The 24487-nt window shown below is 45.0% G+C and overlaps 1 protein-coding gene across 1 annotated transcript in view; it reads right to left on the bottom strand.

Moving 5' to 3' along the window:
* The window catches only part of CRIP2 (cysteine rich protein 2), a 295696-nt gene extending 272661 nt beyond the window's left edge, over positions 1-23035 (bottom strand). The window contains exon 1 of the mRNA XM_078659569.1: positions 22913-23035. Coding sequence (XP_078515695.1) covers positions 22913-22955 — 43 coding nt within the window. The 5' untranslated portion in view covers positions 22956-23035. The remainder of the gene's footprint in view (positions 1-22912) is intronic.
* Between the last annotated feature and the right edge of the window lie 1452 nt (positions 23036-24487).

The raw sequence follows: 24487 nt of genomic DNA, 5'->3' as shown, positions 1-24487 counted from the left end.
CTTTCAGCCAGCTCTCTTCAACCATTGGTCTATTCTTGTGCCATTCTTAGGGCCTCATTACTAGCTAATGCGTTATCGCTCCTGAAAAAGAATGATACCACAGGATACGTTATTTATCAGGTGCGGGGATAAATAACACCAATTACGCATTCATGGAGAATAACATGCAGATTTTAGTGTTTTAGTGTTTATGTCCAAAATCCACATGATACAGTAAAAACTGTATGTTTCCCCTGTTAAATTTCGGCAGTTTTGACCTGCTAAAAATGTAATAAGGTTGAGTTTATTTAACGCATCCATCAATTATTGGATGCATTAAATACCTTCAAACTCGTAATTCCAACCCATGCGTAAATAGGAGTTTACGCATGGGTCGGAAAATGACGAGGACCTCGTAATCAGGACCATAGTGTTCTTCCCTCCCCTACAGCCTAAAGCATGGGGCACCGGGGCAGCCTACTGCAGCCATTGGCCAAATTCACTGCGAGTGGCAGCATTCTGTTCTTCCACAAGACCTCACACAAGTATTTTCTCCCTTCATTGCCAGGGACCATTGTGACAATGTGTGCCACAGAGCAGAGTTGCATAGTCTTAATGACAGTTGGTGTCTAAAACGTACATACAAATAAAGAAATAGTTTAAGGGAAGTCAAGTAACAAAAGTGGCCATAACTATATCCCAATAGCCAAATATTAGTGGGCATAACCATATGATTTGGCTTAATTTACTGTTGTCTTGTTTACAGTTTGGATCACGTGTTCACCATACTCTAGCTAAGCATGTCAGGGTCCAGTACCAGTTGTTTTGGAATATCTTATATTAAGTACTTTTTGGTTGTGATTCATGTAGGCCCAGGTCATACGTTTCTAATAGGTCTGTCCATTTGTCTTCTGTGTTGTCAATTGCTAAGAGGTTTTCCCCTGTTTCATGGGTTTGTTACAGTGTTGTAAGAGAGTATACCTCTATGGGCATTGTATTGTACAGGCCTGTCACTAGGATTTTATATGTTTCCATTTTGTCATGTAAGCATACATTTGGATGACACCATCATGGGGCTTATTCATTAAATCTGCAAGTATGACAGGTATTGTCGTAGTTAATGATATCGCCATGATGATCACTTTCTAAGTATGGTTCAAACTTAAACCAGGAATTACCTGAAAGTGTTACTTCTGTGCCAAGAGTTGTGCAAAACCCTTACCAGAAATAACACATATTAAGGAGAAGAAGTAGTGCTCCCCGCACTATCAGGCAGCATGTTGCTAAATGCCGCAATCAAGTGCGTGGTTGAACGTCCTCACCTTGTGGACTGCTATGGAATCTCCGAGCTTGCAGGTGACACTTCTATTACATTCTCCTTCTAGATATTCTTGCTTGGCTCTTGTCTCTGATTTGCTGTCAGGGGAGTTTAGAGCCCTGCTAATCACTTCAGTATTAATCTTCAACCAAGAGCTACTAAATTGACATGGAGGTTTTTTACCCACTGTGTTCTTCCCCCAGCTCAGACTTTTTTAAGGAGGCACTTGACATCCTTCACGTATGTTGTTATGCAGAGTGTTATTTTACAATAAACAAGGAAACCCGTAAGTACACACCGCCCAAGGTTGCATGCTACTTTAAAGGAACAACAGTCTCTGCAAAAAGCTAGTTAATTGCGAATTGCATCAATTAATTTACTTCTGACACAATGTCAGAATCTCATTTTTGTAAAAAAAAATATTTTTGGATAATCCAAAATAGTGGGTACTGTCAAAGAGAGTATTAACTTACTTTCTCATTCAATTTCCAAGTGGAATTTATAGCCTATAATCCACGTATGTCACAATGCACTATACCACAAACCAGCCCAATCAAAATTACATATACAATAAAGGGTCCATATGTGGGATCAAAGACGTTTCAACCCTATTACAATGTAAGAATCACCATCAGGACATTTCAAATTCAATGCCTGTGGTTCAGATGTATAGAAGATGGCAATGAGCAACAAAAGTGTGTAAATGATATGCCGATCTCATGAAGAATATCATGTGTCGACAGTAAGCCCGTCAAAAAAGGTTAAGAATTGAAAGTGGAAGCAAGAAGGGCTGGCCAATGAGAAGCAATGAAATGAGAGTGATGTTAAAGCCAACAACGGTAAATAATGGATAGGCTCTAAGCGCTTTTAATGAGTTCTCGCAAGCAACAGCGCATACACTGTCTCAGACAAAACCTAGAAAAATAATCAGGCGTGTTTTTTTTACTTCTTATTGCTGTACATTTTAATTCGCTCTCATGTTTACCTCGTTAATGTATCATGCTGTAAAGATAAAGCCAGACCAATCTAAACATGGGTGGGGTCTCCTCTTGCATACAAAAGGCACAGCTTCAGAAGTGGTTCTGACTCTCACACGGAGGTTTGTTATTGGCTACAAGGAGTCGTACTTCTCTCAGCCAGGGGTGCATGGAATACATGTTGCGATTTGCTATTGGGACTCTAAATGTTGTGTAGCAAAGGAGGGGTAAAGGAATTGGATCAAATGTTGATCCTAAGGCTCAAATTACCATTCCAGAAAAGTAGAATGGAAGGTCCAACCTGAGTCAGAGCCCCAAGTAACAATGACTGACAAAAAGGGGACTCAGTTGTTCCTTGGTGAAGAGTTATATGGTCAAGGAGGGAAGAAGGTTAATAGGAGGGTAGTGCTCAGTGGAGGGCTACCCTGGGCATCCCATTAGTTGGAATGAATGGCCTCACACACTCTTGCAAGTGTCATGCTTCATCATCGGCCGTTGCTCCTCGTTGGACAGGCGGTGCAATGTCCAACGGGCTCACCTCTAGGAGGGTCTCTTTGTCGGAGATCTTTTTTCCAACAGCCTGTGGGTGAAGTGCAAGTGAGGGGCCAGGTGAGGGGTGGATAGTGTAGGTGGGTGCGTTAAAATATAGCACGGGATACCGGAGATCAGTTTATTCTGGTGGTTCCCATACTATAAGTTAAAACCAGTGGGTAGCCTATGATCGCCAGAGGTTAGGTTCCGTATCACGATCTAGGACTACAAAGCGTTCTGTGAGGTCGACATGTTTCTCGCTTTTGCAATTATGCTGCGATTCTTCAGGACCTAATATAATTATACATCTATCACAAGGGAAGACCTAATAAAGTGTCAACCTATAAACATTATATTTTCTGTTGTACTACCTGGTTAAGACTGCTCTTGCCTAGAGGAGACAAAAGAGAGAGTTACCAAAATACACAGACAACAATTTCCCATTCTTGACCGTGAACACACTGTGGTTGTGTGAAGAGAAGTGACTCTGTGGCTGTGACATTCTGTGAGCAGTGACCGTTTAGTATCAACTTAATTCACGTATACCACATGTCACCTCTATCATAATTCAAATTAAAATAAGCTTAAAAATCAAATTAAAACATGATAGCAGCAGTTTCTTCATGGTGTCTACTTCGTAAAACCACTGTGGGTTACTTAGTTACTCACCTACAGGTCAAGGAGTACAGGTGTCAACAGTACCCGGTAGGTGTGACTTCAAGGGGGAGAGCCAATAGGGGTTTAATGGCTATAAGGGAGACAAAGGCACGTAATTCCAGTTTTGTCAGGGGTCCCCAAACGCCAAAACAACTCATGGTTCTAGAATTGGAGATGGTGTTTCTTTTGTGCTTAATGTTTCACGCTAATAGTATTAGACATGCCATTGTAGGGACACTCTTATACATTCATTCTTCCATTCGATAATATGCAGCTTGTTTGGTCAATGCATTCTCTAATTTATGCGGAGGCCTCAGTGTTGTTTTAGCCATGTTCTATTAAATGTTAGCTATGGTTACAGGATATAGGTAAAAACGTCCAAAGTGCAGCATTCACACACTTAGTTCTGTATGCATATGCCAGGGTCACCGATAGTGTGAAAGACACAACCGTGTGTTGGTTGTAATGTCGCCCGTTCCCTTCTATAGCTAGATTGGGGATTCAGAGGCAGTCGTGCTCGTGCGTTATCGGTAAGGAAACGCCAGCACTAACTTCAGCAACGCCGGGCAAGCACACAAGTATCCTGGTGTCGGGGCGAGCGAAACAATCTCGCTGCGCTCCCAGCAGACGGTAAAACGCACGCGCCGCTCACTTACTTCTCGAAGCCTTGGTCAGAGCTAGTACGCCTACCCATCGCTACCGGTGTCCGGATAGTAACGGGTTCCCGGTACTCGAATGGTTATATCGGAAGTTTGGGGCGTCACCAGCGCGTCTGGTGTATCACGTGATTAGTGGTGCTAGCGTGGTCGCCATCTTAGAAGGTGCAGTCCAGGTGTATCAACGATTAACCAACCAGGGGTGCATCAAAATAAAGGGTGTTAGTACAATTACACTGTAAGCGAGGAGAGTCAACAGTGTAAAAGACAACTAGAGTTGTGGTCAGAACCCATTATATTGGACGTTGCCAAAGCGCCTGGTATATCGTGTGAAGACCGACGTTAGCATGAGCGCCATCTTGGAGAGGGGAATCAAACCCATTGAGTTTATAGACAATGATGGATTAATATGCATTCGTGTATATAACCCAATGGAACTCATCGTATATTAAGCAATATTTACAGAAGCATGGTCAGCGAGTGTCCCTTCATTGTGAATTGCACACTGTTCTTACAGTGGTCAATCAGACTATTGGAGCTGGTTCCAGACTAGACGTTGGTAAAGTCTAAAAAGGAGGTAGGATGCATACAGGAGGGCATGGGAATTTGAATCCACCATACCTAGGACATAGAGGAGTGGTATTGCATCAATGAAGTCATAGGCTGCTCCATGGGATATCCTCGTTGAGTCCCTGCTTATCTGAGGATAACCTATGTATCCACCGCTGTTCCTTTTGGAATAGATCCTGTTTTGATCTTTTATTGGGGATTTCAAGGATGAGCCACCTTATGGAGTCGGCAGTGTGGTTGTGTTCCAGAAAGTGTCGACACATCTTGGTGTTGGATTTCTTACATCGTATATTGCTTCGGTGTTCCGATATACGAATCTTGACCGGTCGGGTGGTCATGCCCACATATTGTAATTCACAAGGGCACCTAATAAGGTAGATGCAATTGGAGGAGTTACAATTGGTATGGTTGCGAATTTCCCAGGTGAATGTCTCTGTTAAGTTGATAGACTTGGTGACATTAGTGAAGGGGCAGACACTGCAGGAACCACATGGGTAGTGTCCCTTAACTGGAGGGAGTTGCCAAAGTGTGTTCTGTCTGCGGACTGTACTTTGTTTTGGTCTGGTGTGGACCAAAATGTCTTTTATATTACTGGACCTTTTAAAGGCAAACCTTGGGGTCTCAAGAGTCAGCTCTCCTGTGTTGAGAATTTGCCAGTGTCTCTTGACAATTCTCTTAATGTCATTAGAGATAGGTGTAAAGGTTGTCACACAAGTCAAAGGATTGGTATCTTGTGTGGTTCTGATATTATCCTCCAGGAGTGCCTCTCTATTGTTGTTCTGTGCCCGCTTCCGTGCTTTGTAAATCTCCCTAGTGGGGTAACCTCTTTCTTTCAAATTTCGTGAAAGAATACTAGACTCATTCCTGTAGTCGGTGAGGTTGGTGCAATTGCGCCTAACCCGCAGAAATTGCCCAAAGGGAAGGTTCAATCTCAAGGCTCTTGGATGATGGCTTGAGAAGAGTAATAAGCTGGTCCGGTCCGTGGGCTTCCGATACATTGTGGTGCTGATCCTACCCCCTTCCAATCTGATGGTAAGGTCCAGAAATGCTATCCTGGAGTCTGAGGCAGTGATTGTGAAGGTCAGGAAATTATTCAAGGTATTCAACCACGTGAAAAACTCTAGGTACTGGTGTGATGTCCCTGTCCAGAGTATGAGGATGTCATCAATGAACCTCCTCCATAGTATGATGTTGGAGTGATAAGGGTTCATTGGTCCATTGATGTATTGTTCCTCAAAATCTGCCATGTACAGGCAGGCCACCGAAGGGGCAAAAGTACTGCCCATGGACGTGCCCTGGGTCTGTTGATAATACTGTCCTTTGAACTCAAAGAAGTTCCCTGTCAGGGCAAGTTCAGCACATTCCATAATAAATGAAGGTGGTGTTGCTGATGTCCATACTTCCATACTGAGAGTCCTCTCTATCACCCCGAGTGTGGCCCTCTGTGGGATATTCGTATAGAGGGCCTCCACATCTAGGGTGATGAGGAAGTCAATCTGAATGTCCTCCTGCAGGTTGTCAAGGAGGCGTAAGACATCTTTGGTGTCTTGAACATAGGAAGGGATTCTCTTCACTAGCGGCTGCAGGAAGTAGTCACAGAATTGTGATAAAGGTTCCAAGATAGAGCCTATCCCTGAGACAATCGGGCGTCCGGGTACTGGTGTTGTCCCTTTGTGAATTTTAGGGAGGGTGTAAAAATATGGTACCCTTGGATCCTTTTTCACAAGAAATTCCGCCTCTTTTTTGGTGATCCACTCTTGGCACTCTGCAGATTCCACCAATCATGTAATGGTGGTTTTAAGTCGTGCAGTGGGGTCAGTTGGGATAGGAGTGTAGTAGCGTCTATCCCCGAGTTGTCTTAGGCATTCTATTTCATAGTCTTTAGTGTCCATTAAGACTGTTGCTCCACCCTTATCTGCCTGTTTGATAGTGATGGTTTCATCATTGCCCAAAGAATTGAGTATCTGTGTCTCCATATTGGACAGATTATGGTATTTCTTACATGGTCTCAGGGCCCCAATGTCCTTGAGCACAGCCTGCTCATATGTTAGGACTTCGTTGGGTATCATCCCACTATGTGGTGTAAATGTTGATGGATTATGGAGACCTGAGTCAGAACGTATCTCAACGGCTTTATCATCGAAGAAAGCTCTCAGTCTGACTTTCCTGAAGAATTTCTGAATTTCACAAGTCAATTCAAAGTTGTCTATTTTTGGGGTGGGTACAAAGCCCAATCCTTTCTGGAGGACTTTTTCTTCTGGTATTGTAAGTTGGCGTGATGATAAGTTCACAACCAAACTCACTTCCTTCCTGTCCTGCTCCTCGTTTCCATCCCTAGGGTTTGTGTGTCCTCCCACTGGACCCTTTTGTCCAGAGCGTTTCCTCGCCTGCGCCCGCGCCCTCTGCCCCAACCTCTGTCTAAAAAAGGCTGCTGGTTCATGCTTTGTGGGGCAAACTGAGGGGGGTACGGAGGTCCAAAGGGGGTCATGGGATGTTGAAAATGTGGAAATTGCCACATTGGAGGACCTTGATAGGGGGGGGGTTGATAAAAGGGTTGTGCCCGTTTCCCTCCTCTATTGCCTCCACGGGGTCTAGGTTGCCACTCATCTCCACTCGAGTTGTTATCGCTATTGGAACCTCGCCTTGAAGAGGTAGCACTTGAGTCGGAGAGATATCCTGTCCCTGTAGGGACAAAGTCGTCCTTGAGATATGGATAGACTTTCTCTTTGGAGAACCGTTCAATATCCTTTTGTAGTTTTGCCACTTTTTGTTTCATTAAGAAATCTTTATGTTCTGTGATTTCTTTGTTGAGCTCTGTCAACTTAGTCTTGAAACCGGTGTTCTGTCCAGAATTTTTGAGGGCACTTTCTGCTGCCTGGATTTTAGTCAGGAGCTCATCAGCCAAACGTTTGGCTGTATTCACCAGAAGAATAAGTAAGTCATGTGTACATTTCCAAGAAATGAGGGACCATTCTATCTTAAATTGGCCGTCCTCCCAGAAAATCCTGGGGAAGTTCTTAACAATGAGGCCATTAGGTGCTATTTTTGCCTTAAAGTATTCGGCCATTAGTGCTCCATGTAGAGTGATTCTGACCCACTCTCTTTTCATATCAGAGAGTGCTTTCCAGTCTGTGGAATTGCTCCCTGTTGCAATTTCTAGCTCCATGCCCAGCATAGATGGAAGCCTGTGAATAGCTGCTGCATCATCATCACCAAAACTAAGGCCCTGTCCGTCCATATTGGGATAGTAAGGGGTTATTTGGTGATATGAATGGTAAGGTCAAAAGGGGATAGTACTAGAAAGTATATCAACCCAGTCCGTGATATATTAGTCAGGGACTCAAAAAGATGTGGGGGATAGAGGAACACTTACCCACCAAACGGTATATTCCCCACGGTGGTTAGCCGTGCAAGGTATGTAGCAAAGGAGGGGTAAAGGAATTGGATCAAATGTTGATCCTAAGGCTCAAATTACCATTCCAGAAAAGTAGAATGGAAGGTCCAACCTGAGTCAGAGCCCCAAGTAACAATGACTGACAAAAAGGGGACTCAGTTGTTCCTTGGTGAAGAGTTATATGGTCAAGGAGGGAAGAAGGTTAATAGGAGGGTAGTGCTCAGTGGAGGGCTACCCTGGGCATCCCATTAGTTGGAATGAATGGCCTCACACACTCTTGCAAGTGTCATGCTTCATCATCGGCCGTTGCTCCTCGTTGGACAGGCGGTGCAATGTCCAACGGGCTCACCTCTAGGAGGGGCTCTTTGTCGGAGATCTTTTTTCCAACAGCCTGTGGGTGAAGTGCAAGTGAGGGGCCAGGTGAGGGGTGGATAGTGTAGGTGGGTGCGTTAAAATATAGCACGGGATACCGGAGATCAGTTTATTCTGGTGGTTCCCATACTATAAGTTAAAACCAGTGGGTAGCCTATGATCGCCAGAGGTTAGGTTCCGTATCACGATCTAGGACTACAAAGCGTTCTGTGAGGTCGACATGTTTCTCGCTTTTGCAATTATGCTGCGATTCTTCAGGACCTAATATAATTATACATCTATCACAAGGGAAGACCTAATAAAGTGTCAACCTATAAACATTATATTTTCTGTTGTACTACCTGGTTAAGACTGCTCTTGCCTAGAGGAGACAAAAGAGAGAGTTACCAAAATACACAGACAACAATTTCCCATTCTTGACCGTGAACACACTGTGGTTGTGTGAAGAGAAGTGACTCTGTGGCTGTGACATTCTGTGAGCAGTGACCGTTTAGTATCAACTTAATTCACGTATACCACATGTCACCTCTATCATAATTCAAATTAAAATAAGCTTAAAAATCAAATTAAAACATGATAGCAGCAGTTTCTTCATGGTGTCTACTTCGTAAAACCACTGTGGGTTACTTAGTTACTCACCTACAGGTCAAGGAGTACAGGTGTCAACAGTACCCGGTAGGTGTGACTTCAAGGGGGAGAGCCAATAGGGGTTTAATGGCTATAAGGGAGACAAAGGCACGTAATTCCAGTTTTGTCAGGGGTCCCCAAACGCCAAAACAACTCATGGTTCTAGAATTGGAGATGGTGTTTCTTTTGTGCTTAATGTTTCACGCTAATAGTATTAGACATGCCATTGTAGGGACACTCTTATACATTCATTCTTCCATTCGATAATATGCAGCTTGTTTGGTCAATGCATTCTCTAATTTATGCGGAGGCCTCAGTGTTGTTTTAGCCATGTTCTATTAAATGTTAGCTATGGTTACAGGATATAGGTAAAAACGTCCAAAGTGCAGCATTCACACACTTAGTTCTGTATGCATATGCCAGGGTCACCGATAGTGTGAAAGACACAACCGTGTGTTGGTTGTAATGTCGCCCGTTCCCTTCTATAGCTAGATTGGGGATTCAGAGGCAGTCGTGCTCGTGCGTTATCGGTAAGGAAACGCCAGCACTAACTTCAGCAACGCCGGGCAAGCACACAAGTATCCTGGTGTCGGGGCGAGCGAAACAATCTCGCTGCGCTCCCAGCAGACGGTAAAACGCACACGCCGCTCACTTACTTCTCGAAGCCTTGGTCAGAGCTAGTACGCCTACCCATCGCTACCGGTGTCCGGATAGTAACGGGTTCCCGGTACTCTAATGGTTATATCGGAAGTTTGGGGCGTCACCAGCGCGTCTGGTGTATCACGTGATTAGTGGTGCTAGCGTGGTCGCCATCTTAGAAGGTGCAGTCCAGGTGTATCAACGATTAACCAATCAGGGGTGCATCAAAATAAAGGGTGTTAGTACAATTACACTGTAAGCGAGGAGAGTCAACAGTGTAAAAGACAACTAGAGTTGTGGTCAGAACCCATTATATTGGACGTTGCCAAAGCGCCTGGTATATCGTGTGAAGACCGACGTTAGCATGAGCGCCATCTTGGAGAGGGGAATCAAACCCATTGAGTTTATAGACCATGATGGATTAATATGCATTTGTGTATATAACCCAATGGAACTCATCGTATATTAAGCAATATTTACAGAAGCATGGTCAGCGAGTGTCCCTTCATTGTGAATTGCACACTGTTCTTACAGTGGTCAATCAGACTATTGGAGCTGGTTCCAGACTAGACGTTGGTAAAGTCTAACAAGCATTTGCAATGCAATAGGTCTCGCATTAGTAAAGTTTGAGCTATTGGTATTGTAAATGACACATTTTTTATTTATGTGTTGGTTTTGAAAATAGCAAAATTAATAGCTTTGTCATGTACAATGCCAATAGTTATAACTTTCGCAAATGTGACACCTATAGCATTTGTAATGCAATATGTGTTGTATTTACGTGACTTAGATGTAATGATATTACAAATAACAATGGCTTTTATTTTATTTTATTCTTAAATAAAAGTTATTGTAATATATAATGGCAATAGCTTAAACTTTTGTAAATAACTTTTGTGAAGATTATGTTCAGTGTATTTTATTGTGACGAAAATCCAAGAACAGAAGTGAAATATTAACATCTTTTTGTGACATTTGTAATAAAGCTTGAAACATTGAGAGAACATATTTGAACTAGTTGTTGTTGAATGGTTGCACAGATTGATGCTGCGGTGGCGCTGAGTGATGTTGTGGTGGCAACGAGTGATGCTGAGGTAACGCATAGTGATGTTGTGGTGCCCCTGAGTGATGCTGTGGTGGTGCTGAGTGATTCTGTGGTGATGCGATAGATAGAGTGAGGGCGATAGATAGATATACAGATAAATAGAGTGAGGGCGATCGATAGATAGAGTGATGGCGATAGATAGAGTGAGTGCGATAGATAGACAGATAGAGTGAGTGAGGGCGATAGAGTGAGGGCGATAGATAGAGTGAGGGCGATAGATAGATAGATAAATAGAGTGAGGGCGATAGATAGATATAGTGAGGCGATAGATAGATAGCTAGTGAGATAGAGTAAGAGCGATAGATAGAGTGAGGGCAATAGATAGCTAGAGTGAGGGCGATAGATAGATAGAGAGATAGAGTGAGGGCGATAGATAGATAGAGAGATAGAGTAAGGGCGATAGATAGATAGTGAGGGCTATAGATACATAGATAGAGAGTGAGGGCGATAGATAGATAGAGTGAGGGTGATAGATAAATAGATAGATAGAGTGAGGGTGATAGATAAATAGATAGATAGAGTGAGGGCGATAGATAGATAGATAGATAGATAGCGATAGATAAATCGATAGATAGATAGAGCGAGGGCGATAGATAGAGTGAGGGCGATAGATAGACAGATAGAGTGAGAACGATAGATAGAGTTAGGGTGATAGATAGATAGATAGATGGATAGATAGATAGATAGAGTGAGGGTGATAGCTAGCTAGATAGAGTGAGGGCGATAGATAGATAGATAGATAGATAGATAGATAGATAGATAGATAGATAGATAGATAGATAGATAGATAGATAGATAGAGGGTGATAGACAGATAGATAGAGTGAGTGCAATAGTTAGATAGAGTGAGGGCGATAGACAGATAGAGTGAGGGCGGTAGATAGAGAGATAGATAGATAGATAGATAGATAGATAGATAGATAGATAGATAGATAGATAGATAGATAGATAGATAGATAGATAGATAGATAGATAGATAGATAGATAGATAGATAGATAGATAGATAGATAGATAGATAGATAGATAGATAGATAGATAGATAGATAGATAGATAGATAGATAGATAGATAGATAGATAGATAGATAGATAGATAGATAGATAGACAGATAGATAGATAGATAGATAGATAGACAGATAGAAAGATAAAATGTGGGAGATAGATAGATAGACAGATAGAGTGAGGACGATAGATAGGGTGAGGGCGATAGATAGATAGGTAGATGGATAGATAAGATAGAGTGAGGGCGATAGATAGAGTGAGGGCGATAGATAGATAGATAGATAGATAGATAGATAGATAGATAGATAGATAGATAGATAGATAGATGTGTGTGTGGTTGTGTGTGGTTGTGTGTGTGGTTGTGTGTGTGGTGTGTTTGGGGTTGTGTGTGTGTAGTGTTTGGGGTTGTGTGTGTGGTTGTGGGGTTTTGTGTGTGGTTGTGGGGTTGTGTGTGTGGTTGTGTGGTTGAGTGTGGTTGTGTGCTTGCTTGTGTGTGTGCTTGTGGTTGTGTGTGTGTGGTTTGTGTGTGTGTGGTTGTATGTGTGGGGGGTGTGTGTGTGTGTGGTGTTGTGTGTGTGGGGGTGTGTGTGTGGGGCGTTGTGTGTGTGGGGGGTTGTGTGTGGGGTTGTGTGTGGGGTTGTGTGTGTGTGTGTGTAGAGTTGTGTGGGGTTGTGTGTGTGTCTGGGGTTGTGTGTGTGGGGGGTTTGTGTGTGGGGTTGTGTTTGGGGGGTTTGTGTGTGTGGGGGTGTTGTGTGTGTGGGGGGGTTGTGTATGGGGTTGTGTGTGGGGGGTTGTGTGTGGGGTTGTGTCTGTGTGTGTGGTTGTGTGTGTGTGGGGTTGTGCATGTGGGGGTTTGTGTGTTTGGTGGGGTTGTGTGTGTGGGGGTGTGTGTGGGGGGGTTGTGTGTGGAGTTGTGTGTGTGTGGGGTTGTGTGTGTGGGGGGGGTTGTGTGTGTGAGTGGAGTTGTGTGGGATTGTGTGTGTCTGGGGTTGTGTGTGTGTGGGGGGTTGTGTGTGGGGGGGTTGTGTGTATGGGGACGTTGTGTGTGGGTGTGTGTGTGTGCATGCGGGTTTGTGTGTGGGGGGGTTGTGTGTGTGGGGTTGTGTGTTTGTGGTTGTGTGTGTTTGGTTATGTGTGTGTGTGGCAGAGTTAATTACACTCTTTCACACGCTCAAATTCCTCAATTGATAGTTCTGTAGAAAGATGAAAATACATTCTTAGAAAAAGCCACATTATCCGGAGTAACCTATGAGCAAATCTCGTTTCCAAATACACAAATAAAAAGCAAATCAAGAGTGAAACTATTTAAAGTCGTACAAACAGTTCTGTGACAATTAAGGGAACAAGGGGCAAGGATGTGAGCATTGGTTAAAGGCCAGATCTACCGAATTTGGAACTGGGAGACCCTGTTCGAGTTTCGGCGTCGGCTCATCATCATCTGATTGTGGGCAAATCACTAAACTGCCCGAGCCTCAAACAAAAGGATGTGTCCTTGTGTCATGTAACTGGTGCTTGTGTGAAGCGCTCGAATACCTTCGGGTCGAATTTGCTTTACATAAAACTGCAAAAAAACAGGCCAAACTATTTCTTTGTTTAAATCCCAAAATGAGGGGAGAGAGAGCATGTGTATTTGTGTGTGTGTGAGATTAGTTGGTGGAAAAATACACTAAGCCAGAATGTTCTACATTCCTTGCGATGTTTCATGGAACATTGCCAAAAGATGATGTCACTTCCTTGAAAGTTACAGCAGTTTCATTGCTATCATTCTATTTGTCCTGCCTCATACATTTCTAGGCCCGCTTCTGAGATTGCCCTTTAAGGGCTGTGGCATGGGTGACCAGCCTGCCGTTTCTGCTAGTGCCGGGCCTCACATTGCATCACATATTCGGCCAAAACCGCAGTGTAATTAAATGAAGCATGTTCTACTCATGGAGTTCGCACAGATCACTGCAAGGCCTTCTCTGGTATGTGATGCCGGATCAGCGCGGGAGATGTGTGCCATAGCTTCCAATGAGTTTCACAATTCACTGTAAACACATGTTAACGAAATGTGAGCATACTTCGCAATGAGGGCACTGGTGTACCTTTGCAGTGACGATGGCCACATCTGCTCTGCACTACGCTGTGGCCATATCTCAAAATAAAGGATGCTCACATTTCCAGACTTGGAGCCTGATGTACCAAACATGTTTCCCCAAAATACAGGCTTCGCGGGAGCTGTGCATCTATAATAGGCCTGCGTGGCTGCAGGCAGAATACAATTAGCCGTGCACTGTGCAGTTGAAATCCCGGGGGCGGGGGCACTCTAATTACCGGGCCCGTGTGCACGGGCACCAGAGCTGCTAACGAACCCTACGAGGGGCTCCAGTTCCGAGGCGCTAATGAGGCCACTGTGTGCAGAGAGTGGCACTCCAGGACGGCCACTGTGCAGACATCCTCGGGGGCGCACAGTGCGACACACGGCGGGAAAAATGGTTTGGGGCAAGGACCAGGCGCTATAGGGCTTCAAAAGCAAACAGAATATGGATAATTGTGACAAAAAGTGACGTAGTGCTACTTGGGTAAAAGCGTCAGGGGGTCCAAAGGGTACACGGACCAGAAGAATAAGGCACATAAGTAGAAAAAAAAAACATGAGCCAGGGAGCATAGCAGAGGGGAACAGAGAATGGCGGTCATGGAGCATGGAGAGTAGGCGCTATAAAGACCAGGAAGTAAAGTGGGGTCCACAGGTGCGAAGCAGCATAGGAACAATCGGAGCAGAGGGTGGGGCAGGGGAGCCAGTCCGCATAGGCAGAAGGAAACAAAAGGACAAAGAGGAAAGGCGACCTGAGATCATGGGACCCAAGCAGCGGGGGGACGAAGGACGGCGACTGCTTTAAGGTGTAGGGCACAATTACAAATAGGCAGATGCTTCCGGAAGCATAGGATTAATGGACACAAGCGCACAGAGGGAAAGGCATCGGGGACAAGGAAACACAGGAGGCACCGTGACATGCTGGCTGGAATAACAACAAGCAAAACAAGTTAAACAGGTTTTAAAAGGAGACACGGCCTCCGGCCGTGAAACTGAAAGTACGGCCGGGCGGCCGTGAATAATTAGGTGGTGACAAATGCGCTGGGAGGGCTGCCTTTGATGTGGTAATGCGAGGCAGGCAGGCAGGCGGCTGGTGGCATTGTGCACGCGCTTTTTAGGGCTTGCGCTTGCGCAATGACCTAAAAAGCACATGCACTCAAAGGAATCGCCAGTGGAATCGCCAGTGGTGGTTAAACACTGGATAAGCCCCTATAGAGCTTCCAGCTGTGCACATGTGCACAGCAGGCGAGCCCTAAAAAGGAGGTAGGATGCATACAGGAGGGCATGGGAATTTGAATCCACCATACCTAGGACATAGAGGAGTGGTATTGCATCAATGAAGTCATAGGCTGCTCCATGGGATATCCTCGTTGAGTCCCTGCTTATCTGAGGATAACCTATGTATCCACCGCTGTTCCTTTTGGAATAGATCCTGTTTTGATCTTTTATTGGGGATTTCAAGGATGAGCCACCTTATGGAGTCGGCAGTGTGGTTGTGTTCCAGAAAGTGTCGACACATCTTGGTGTTGGATTTCTTACATCGTATATTGCTTCGGTGTTCCGATATACGAATCTTGACCGGTCGGGTGGTCATGCCCACATATTGTAATTCACAAGGGCACCTAATAAGGTAGATAAGGTAGATGCAATTGGAGGAGTTACCAATTGTAACTCCTCCAATTGCATCTACCTTATTAGGTGCCCTTGTGAATTACAATATGTGGGTATGACCACCCGACCGGTCAAGATTCGTATATCGGAACACCGAAGCAATATACGATGTAAGAAATCCAACACCAAGATGTGTCGACACTTTCTGGAACACAACCACACTGCCGACTCCATAAGGTGGCTCATCCTTGAAATCCCCAATAAAAGATCAAAACAGGATCTATTCCAAAAGGAACAGCGGTGGATACATAGGTTATCCTCAGATAAGCAGGGACTCAACGAGGATATCCCATGGAGCAGCCTATGACTTCATTGATGCAATACCACTCCTCTATGTCCTAGGTATGGTGGATTCAAATTCCCATGCCCTCCTGTATGCATCCTACCTCCTTTTTAGACTTTACCAACGTCTAGTCTGGAACCAGCTCCAATAGTCTGATTGACCACTGTAAGAACAGTGTGCAATTCACAATGAAGGGACACTCGCTGACCATGCTTCTGTAAATATTGCTTAATATACGATGAGTTCCATTGGGTTATATACACGAATGCATATTAATCCATCATTGTCTATAAACTCAATGGGTTTGATTCCCCTCTCCTAGATGGCGCTCATGCTAACGTCGGTCTTCACACGATATACCAGGCGCTTTGGCAACGTCCAATATAATGGGTTCTGACCACAACTCTAGTTGTCTTTTACACTGTTGACTCTCCTCGCTTACAGTGTAATTGTACTAACACCCTTTATTTTGATGCACCCCTGGTTGGTTAATCGTTGATACACCTGGACTGCACCTTCTAAGATGGCGACCACGCTAGCACCACTAATCACGTGATACACCAGACGCGCTGGTGACGCCCCAAACTTCTGATATAACCATTCGAGTACCGGGAACCCGTTACTATCCGGACACCAGTAGCGATGGGTAGGCGTACTAGCTCTGACCAAGGCTTCGAGAAGTAAGTGAGCGGCGCGTGCGTTTTACCGTCTGCTGGGAGCGCAGCGAGATTGTTTCGCTCGCCCCGACACCAGGATACTTGTGTGCTTGCCCGGCGTTGCTGAAGTTAGTGCTGGCGTTTCCTTACCGATAATGCACGAGCACGACTGCCTCTGAATCCCCAATCTAGCTATAGAAGGGAACGGGCGACATTACAACCAACACACGGTTGTGTCTTTCACACTATCGGTGACCCTGGCATATGCATACAGAACTAAGTGTGTGAATGCTGCACTTTGGACGTTTTTACCTATATCCTGTAACCATAGCTAACATTTAATAGAACATGGCTAAAACAACACTGAGGCCTCCGCATAAATTAGAGAATGCATTGACCAAACAAGCTGCATATTATCGAATGGAAGAATGAATGTATAAGAGTGTCCCTACAATGGCATGTCTAATACTATTAGCGTGAAACATTAAGCACAAAAGAAACACCATCTCCAATTCTAGAACCATGAGTTGTTTTGGCGTTTGGGGACCCCTGACAAAACTGGAATTACGTGCCTTTGTCTCCCTTATAGCCATTAAACCCCTATTGGCTCTCCCCCTTGAAGTCACACCTACCGGGTACTGTTGACACCTGTACTCCTTGACCTGTAGGTGAGTAACTAAGTAACCCACAGTGGTTTTACGAAGTAGACACCATGAAGAAACTGCTGCTATCATGTTTTAATTTGATTTTTAAGCTTATTTTAATTTGAATTATGATAGAGGTGACATGTGGTATACGTGAATTAAGTTGATACTAAACGGTCACTGCTCACAGAATGTCACAGCCACAGAGTCACTTCTCTTCACACAACCACAGTGTGTTCACGGTCAAGAATGGGAAATTGTTGTCTGTGTATTTTGGTAACTCTCTCTTTTGTCTCCTCTAGGCAAGAGCAGTCTTAACCAGGTAGTACAACAGAAAATATAATGTTTATAGGTTGACACTTTATTAGGTCTTCCCTTGTGATAGATGTATAATTATATTAGGTCCTGAAGAATCGCAGCATAATTGCAAAAGCGAGAAACATGTCGACCTCACAGAACGCTTTGTAGTCCTAGATCGTGATACGGAACCTAACCTCTGGCGATCATAGGCTACCCACTGGTTTTAACTTATAGTATGGGAACCACCAGAATAAACTGATCTCCGGTATCCCGTGCTATATTTTAACGCACCCACCTACACTATCCACCCCTCACCTGGCCCCTCACTTGCACTTCACCCACAGGCTGTTGGAAAAAAGATCTCCGACAAAGAGCCCCTCCTAGAGGTGAGCCCGTTGGACATTGCACCGCCTGTCCAACGAGGAGCAACGGCCGATGATGAAGCATGACACTTGCAAGAGTGTGTGAGGCCATTCATTCCAACTAATGGGATGCCCAGGGTAGCCCTCCACTGAGCACTACCCTCCTATTAACCTTCTTCCCTCCTTGACCATATAACTCTTCACCAAGGAACAACTGAGTCCCCTTTTTGTCACTCTAAATGTTGTGCCTGAACCCCTTCGGTCAAGTTCCAATTCTACACTTACACAATGTATGATCTTCTCAACTCTATTGCCTGTGTGATCCTGCCTGCGCAGTTTAATGTGATCTGAGAGGCTGACTCCAGAGTCCTACAATCCGCCTATATACTTCGCACATTACCCTTTTCATCCTCATTACAGTTCTGCCAGGGATACATGCAAGGGCATCGGAATCTACTGCACACTGTGAGCACAAGTGGCCGGAGAAAGTTGATGTTTGCTCAATGCAAACTACACTGTGAAACCATGTATTCTTTCTATATCCCTCCCATAGAGTCTCACCTCCAACACTGCTAACTATTCTGTGTGGTGAAAAGATCAGAATGCACTACAGCTTACTTTCACAAATACCCCACACAAAGTATTTTGGGTGTAAGCATTTTCAGCGCTTGCATCCCTCTATTACACTTTACTGCCATCAAGGTGACGCAAGCACTCAGCTACACCCGCAGCCCTCCACACTGACCACTCCACTTTGTCACTAACATCTAGCAACAACCATGAATGAGGGGAGTGGGCTTTCTCCTCCACAAGTTACTGAAGACCACCACACCACAAATACTACCCTGTCCCTTTGTTTGAATTCCACTACATTTCAGTCATGGCACTCTTGAATGCGAGCATACCCACCAGCTATCTGACATGATTAGTCTCTTCTTTGTTGAGCTAGACACTGTTCTTGACTCACTTCAACCTTCCACGCCCATCATCTTTCTTGGTGACTTTAACCTGACACTTATAATCAACTGCAACATGTCCTATTCTCCTAATGTCTTTCTAATCGTTTACCCCTTACCTCATACTGACATTCAGCACACTGCCATGCTCTAATCAAATCTAAACCAACTATTTTCCCTTCCTGTCTGACCATAACTCACAGCACATGCAAGTCTACTTCATCCTGGCACCTCCTCCCCAACTAACATCCTAATTTCCAAATAAAAACACTTCACAGACTCCCTCCCAGCATCCCATACACCTGATTCACACTGCACAATGACCACACCACAGCAGACTCTGACACGGCACCTTGTATTCATTAGTATAAAGCAAGCTTTCAATGCATGTTATCCATATGCAACTTCTGACCCACTGCCTCACACCCACACCCTGGCTGTCACCTAATATTATAACTTTCAAAATCAACATGCGAACACTTTTATGCAAATAGCACAAGAATAAGAAGACCACTTCAAACTTGAAGAATAGGTACAAACCTTGCTCACACTGTCTCACTCTGTTGACAGCTCCACTTACCTTGAAATTATACCTCACTTTGTCCTCACCCTCATCAACTTGTATGCACTATTAACAACCTGCTCTCTTTGACACTTAACTATCTGTAAACCATGGTCATCAGTCATTGACTGTGCACCAATATTCTCCTTAAAAATCAAACTAGGGCACTCCTTGAAACTCTCCTGTAACACTACCATCCTTCAAACATAAACACGCACAGCTCCTTTCACACTCGTTTTCAAACATACCCAACCAAACTAACTCCAGTCTCAAAACCAATTCTGAGCACCATAAGACCGGTGTAGCCCCAAAAATGTTTTTTGCACGCTGTGATATTGTGGACCAATCTTGTCAGTTTGAGCTGGGCTATTCCTATTGAATCATGACCAATACTAATTTGAATGTGGCTGGTTTCTGTCTAGAGTGCCAAAGTCGGGGAAATAGCAATTCAGGCTGTACTCTTCCTACTGGCGTAGGACCAATACAGATTTGCATTTGACTGGTTTCTGTCTACAGTGGCACAGCGGATGAAGACTGATGGACTAGGATGCAGGAAGTGGCAGAGACAAATTAAAGTAGTCCTTCCATCAAATGTTTGTTGCTGAACTTCCATGAGATCCCACCGCTTTAACTCTGCCATTACTCCAAGAAGATCTTTACGGTCGCTCCCACAACGCCGAGTATCTCTTACAGATAGATCATTTTACCCACGTTCCTTGCCAACTCACATGAGTGTTGAAGCAGAGTGTCAAGCTATACAAGAAGCTAAGAACCTTAGCGCAGTGATAGGTAGATTTAGTGGTACGAGCTGACATCGACCATGCTGCACTTATGTTGAATGTTGAGTCAGTCTGTGGAGCAGCCATGCACTGCTGAGATGTTGACTTTGATCCAAGATTAACCTGTCTAATCACAACAGCCCTACCCGTTACCTTCTTTTTCTCCACCCACCACTCCCTTCCTGTCTCTAAATCTCTGCTATGCTCACTGGTGCCTCCCCTTCTCCACAGCTGTGGTAGTGGATTACCACCTCTAATTACTTTAGCCTACTCCTTGATCTCTTTTCTCCACCTACCACTACCTTACCGTCTCTATATCTCCGCCATGCCCACCATTTGATACCTTTGTTCACAGCTGTGGTACAATCCTATTGCAATTTCTGGATAAAGCTATGTGTCTAAAAGTTGCAATAATGCTACCTGGCTATCCTAGTTTTCCCCACTTCCAATCCTCTGCATGTCTGCTTTCTTATGTTGCCTATGTATGCCATCCATACCATAGCTGGCCAGTTCCATTGGTTCCTCTCTTTTACCACTTCTTGCGCTGATTCCCTGCCTTGTCTTGTTTCACCTGCTGTGCAACGCAGCAGTCACCCAATGACGACCCATAGTTTTGCATTTTTTTATTTTTATTCTCGCACCAACCTCTTCTGTTATTTCTACTCAAGTTGCTGCAAACCACTACCTATCTCCACTCATGGCTCTGTCAAGAATACATATTTCGCCCCATCTCCCTAAACCTGGTCAGCCACAGAGTTGAGACCAGATAGTACCAGATAGTTTGCCTTCGTTTTCCCCTCTGACCTTTGATAAATACAGGATGTGGCCTGTGAAGATGGCGTACGGGGAGAGGCCTATTTTGGTGCTCCAACTCACATTCACTGGGGCATGCTGCCCAAAAGTGCACAACATACCATATCATAATTCAAAAAAACATGTCCAAGCCAAAGCAACAGTCTAAAGAATATTCTTTGACTGCAAAAAACGTCAAAGGAAGGTTTGACAGCCAGTGTCAGATGCTCTAGATATGCACTATTTCTCACCTTTGTAATAATAAAAAGAACATTTTTGTGGTGCAGCAGTACAGTTCCAACCCTACGTCGTCAACCCTCTGATAAAGTACACCTGCCAAAAAAGGAATCTAAAACACAACTGGATTGAGGTTCATGTGCCTATTGGCAAGTCAGAGGTTAACTGAAAAATGCATGTGGTAAACAACATTTGCAGCAAAAATCTAAAAAACAAACAAGGGTGGGAAGCCTTGAAGATTGGCTGAGAGAGATGGTAATCTTATTAGACATTGGGACGATGTATTGGATGTTTTCTTAAATAAGGATGCTCTGGAGAGGAATGCGAACCAGCCATTCTTCTCAAGGGTTTGTGAACTCCCACTCACAGTCGACGGCGCATCACTTACACAATAAATAAACAAGACCGAATACCGGAGGAAATGAAGGTATGTACCCACACAGCCACACACAACCTCTGAAGAGAACCGGCAGCGCGAGTCTCCAGGGTAGAAGGAAGTTTGATATCAGTTACAATGAGAGGAAAGCTGGCAGGAGCTTATCCTCGTGAAATCTAAAAAAACATACACAATCCTTGCAGAAAAAAATGGCTTTCAAAGTAACCTGTTTCATGGTGATTAAGTATCCAAGGCAGGCTTGTGTTCCCAAGTAAGAGCCTTGCAGTAAACACATGGAAAAGCGTGGAGGGTTTAAGGGTGAGTTGTTTAAAATGCACCCTGTGTTTGAATCACCACGAAGAGACACAACTAAAATGATTATTGATGTTTTTAAAGAACCGAGGAAAATCCACGTGTGCACCTCTCTAAGAAGGAACCTGGGGTAAAATGCAAGGCAGGATGGTGGATGCATTCTTCACAGTGCACATGGCACCTGGTCACCCAATATATGATGAAACATCACATTTCAGAGTGACTCGTCTACTGCCTTACAGGGAGACCCCAGTGGAGAGGGAAGGGGCTAAAGTCCGAATTGGGAAACGGAGAGTGCATACACTACTTGGAAAATCAGCAAACCTGGTTAAAACAAACAGACGGAAATCAATGTGGGGCTCTTTTGTGAAGCTGTCTGAAAATGCATTTCTAATGCAGTTCTCTTTCTGGCAGACTGCCTGGATTTGTAGTGCATATTTACTAGCAGCAGGCATGCACACAGTGTGGGAATGTTCCACATGCCAGCTCGCGCTGTGCATACATTAGTGGTTATATAAGTGCCCATGGTACACCGACATGCCTAGGGCGTTTCCATGGCACTCGTGTCCGACTTTGGCTCCGGCAGCTGGCAGCAAGCAACGCTGCCGGCTCCTGTCCTCGCTGTGTCCTGATTTCATAATATCCTGGAGGGCAAAAAAACAATGCATATCAACGCTGCATTTCCTTCCTACAACTTGCCATTAATAAATAGGAAACACCGTGCAGCTATTGCGGCGCCTTGACAGAAATGTGTTTTTTTTGTGCACGATTCGTAAAGGAAGCAGTCGGCCACCAGCAGCAGCTTCAGCACCACAAGCACAGCGGGGGGATGAAACGTGAGCAGGCAGCGAGCGGAGAAAGGCAATTAGAAGAGCATCCCTCTTTTGTGGTGAAACAAGATGGATGTGAGGGGCAGGCTGCGGTTCGAACACTAAAATAGCGGGGTCTGTCCACTTTGTCGGCAGCCCTGCAGGAGAATGAGGCAGGTGCACAGCAGGCATAGGCAAAAGTACATATTTTTGAATGGAAAATATAATAGGAGTCATTGTCTGAGATGAATAAAAAAAATCGCGCGCGCTCACCAAAATAGACGGTCTTGTCGCATTTTGGGCACTTGGATGCCATGGTCGGCTGTGCGCTGTGCTCTGCACCTCTGGCTGCCTCCCGTCTCCACGCCTCCTCCTATTCTAACTGAATCCAGCGCCCGGGCTCCAGCCCCGGCTCTGTACCTTCAGGCCCCGCCCACCGCTCCATGGCGCGCCTCGGATTGGAGGAGGCGGGGTGAGCGATGCGCGGCTCCCATCTCCGCCATCTGCGTGCCCTGCTCACCGATGTTTGGGACATTCCTTCCTGGAACCCGTCCCGCGCGCCAACGCCGGGCCTCGCGCTGCTGTGCGAGGCAGATAATGTCCGAAACAGAGGCACCGAGTGGGCGTGGAGGGAGGGCTCGCGCTCCAAGTGCTGCAATTTGTATTCTATTCTGCCTTTCTTTACACATACTTACCCCTGCCTGAGAAATTCACGAGCAGCTCAAATGTCAACGATTTTACCAGTCGTCCTGTTTTTATTAAATATAGAATTTGAGCTCCTTCTTTGTAAGTGCTACTAATTGCTTTAGTGCCACCACTTCCTGACATGACGCACCCAAGATGAGGCGAAACACCAGACTTGACTCAGGCGGGCAACTAGAGCCAAATTTCGGGGGGGGCGGGGGGGCTGAAAAATATTTCGGGGTGGGCTAATTCTCCCAACCATAGAGTGGCTGTAAGAAGGTATGAACACACTACAAAAGCCTAATTTACCGGTAAATGGTCTTTTAAAGACCTGTTAAGTACTCGGGTGCGGCTGCAATTAGATGCTCGCCAGCCCGCAAAGCTGTCTCCGCCCGAGCTGACACACAGAAGGGGGCTGAAGCCCCGTGAGCCCAATGGGTGTTTTGGGTAGGGTGACCAACCGTCCGTAAATTTCACGGACTGCCCGTAATTTGGGCCTCTTGTCCGTTGTCCGTGAAGACTTCTTTCACGGACGCCTTTTGTCCGTAATTTCAGCCGCCCCCTGCAAGCAGCCTGAGAGTCTTGTAACTCTCACTGCAGGGGCCAGCTCGTGCTCCTGCTGGGATTAGTGGCCTGCAGCAGCCCCTCCTCGACCTGGCACAGATTGCTATCAGGCCCATTATCATTCTGTATGTTGCCCTAATTATCACATACAGAATGATAATGGGCCTCTCTGCCCAGTGGGAGCATTTTGGATCCGATGTTTTTTTTCCAGTGGGGGTGAGGGGGAATCGAAATGTCCTGATAAAATAAATTTTAAAAAAACCTTACACCATCTCTGAGGTTTTAACTGTTACATGCCTGCTAGAAACAATGTACGTGTTTTAATAGGGGCTTCTGAGAGGTTTGCATGAGTCCTTAAAAATGGTAGACGTCTATAGCGTGAGGGACATCTCTGTATGGAGTGGGCTGCAGTATAACACGCAATGTGTCTTTGGCATGATAAGAATGTCAAGTGTTGGTAAAGCCAGAACGTGGAAGGGGCCAAGGTCTCTACAAAAAAATAACACTGTGCGTCAAAGGACCCGTGCAAAGCCGCTCTCACAGGGGACTCTGCAAAGTGGGAGAGGTAACGCAGGTGTCCTTGGAGGTCTTGTCACAAAT

The sequence above is a fragment of the Lissotriton helveticus genome, chromosome 9, assembly GCF_964261635.1.
Source record: "Lissotriton helveticus chromosome 9, aLisHel1.1, whole genome shotgun sequence".
Taxonomy (NCBI): Eukaryota; Metazoa; Chordata; class Amphibia; order Caudata; family Salamandridae; genus Lissotriton; species Lissotriton helveticus.
The sequence above is the reverse complement of the archived record's forward strand: the minus strand, read 5'-3'. Positions and strand labels throughout refer to the sequence as shown.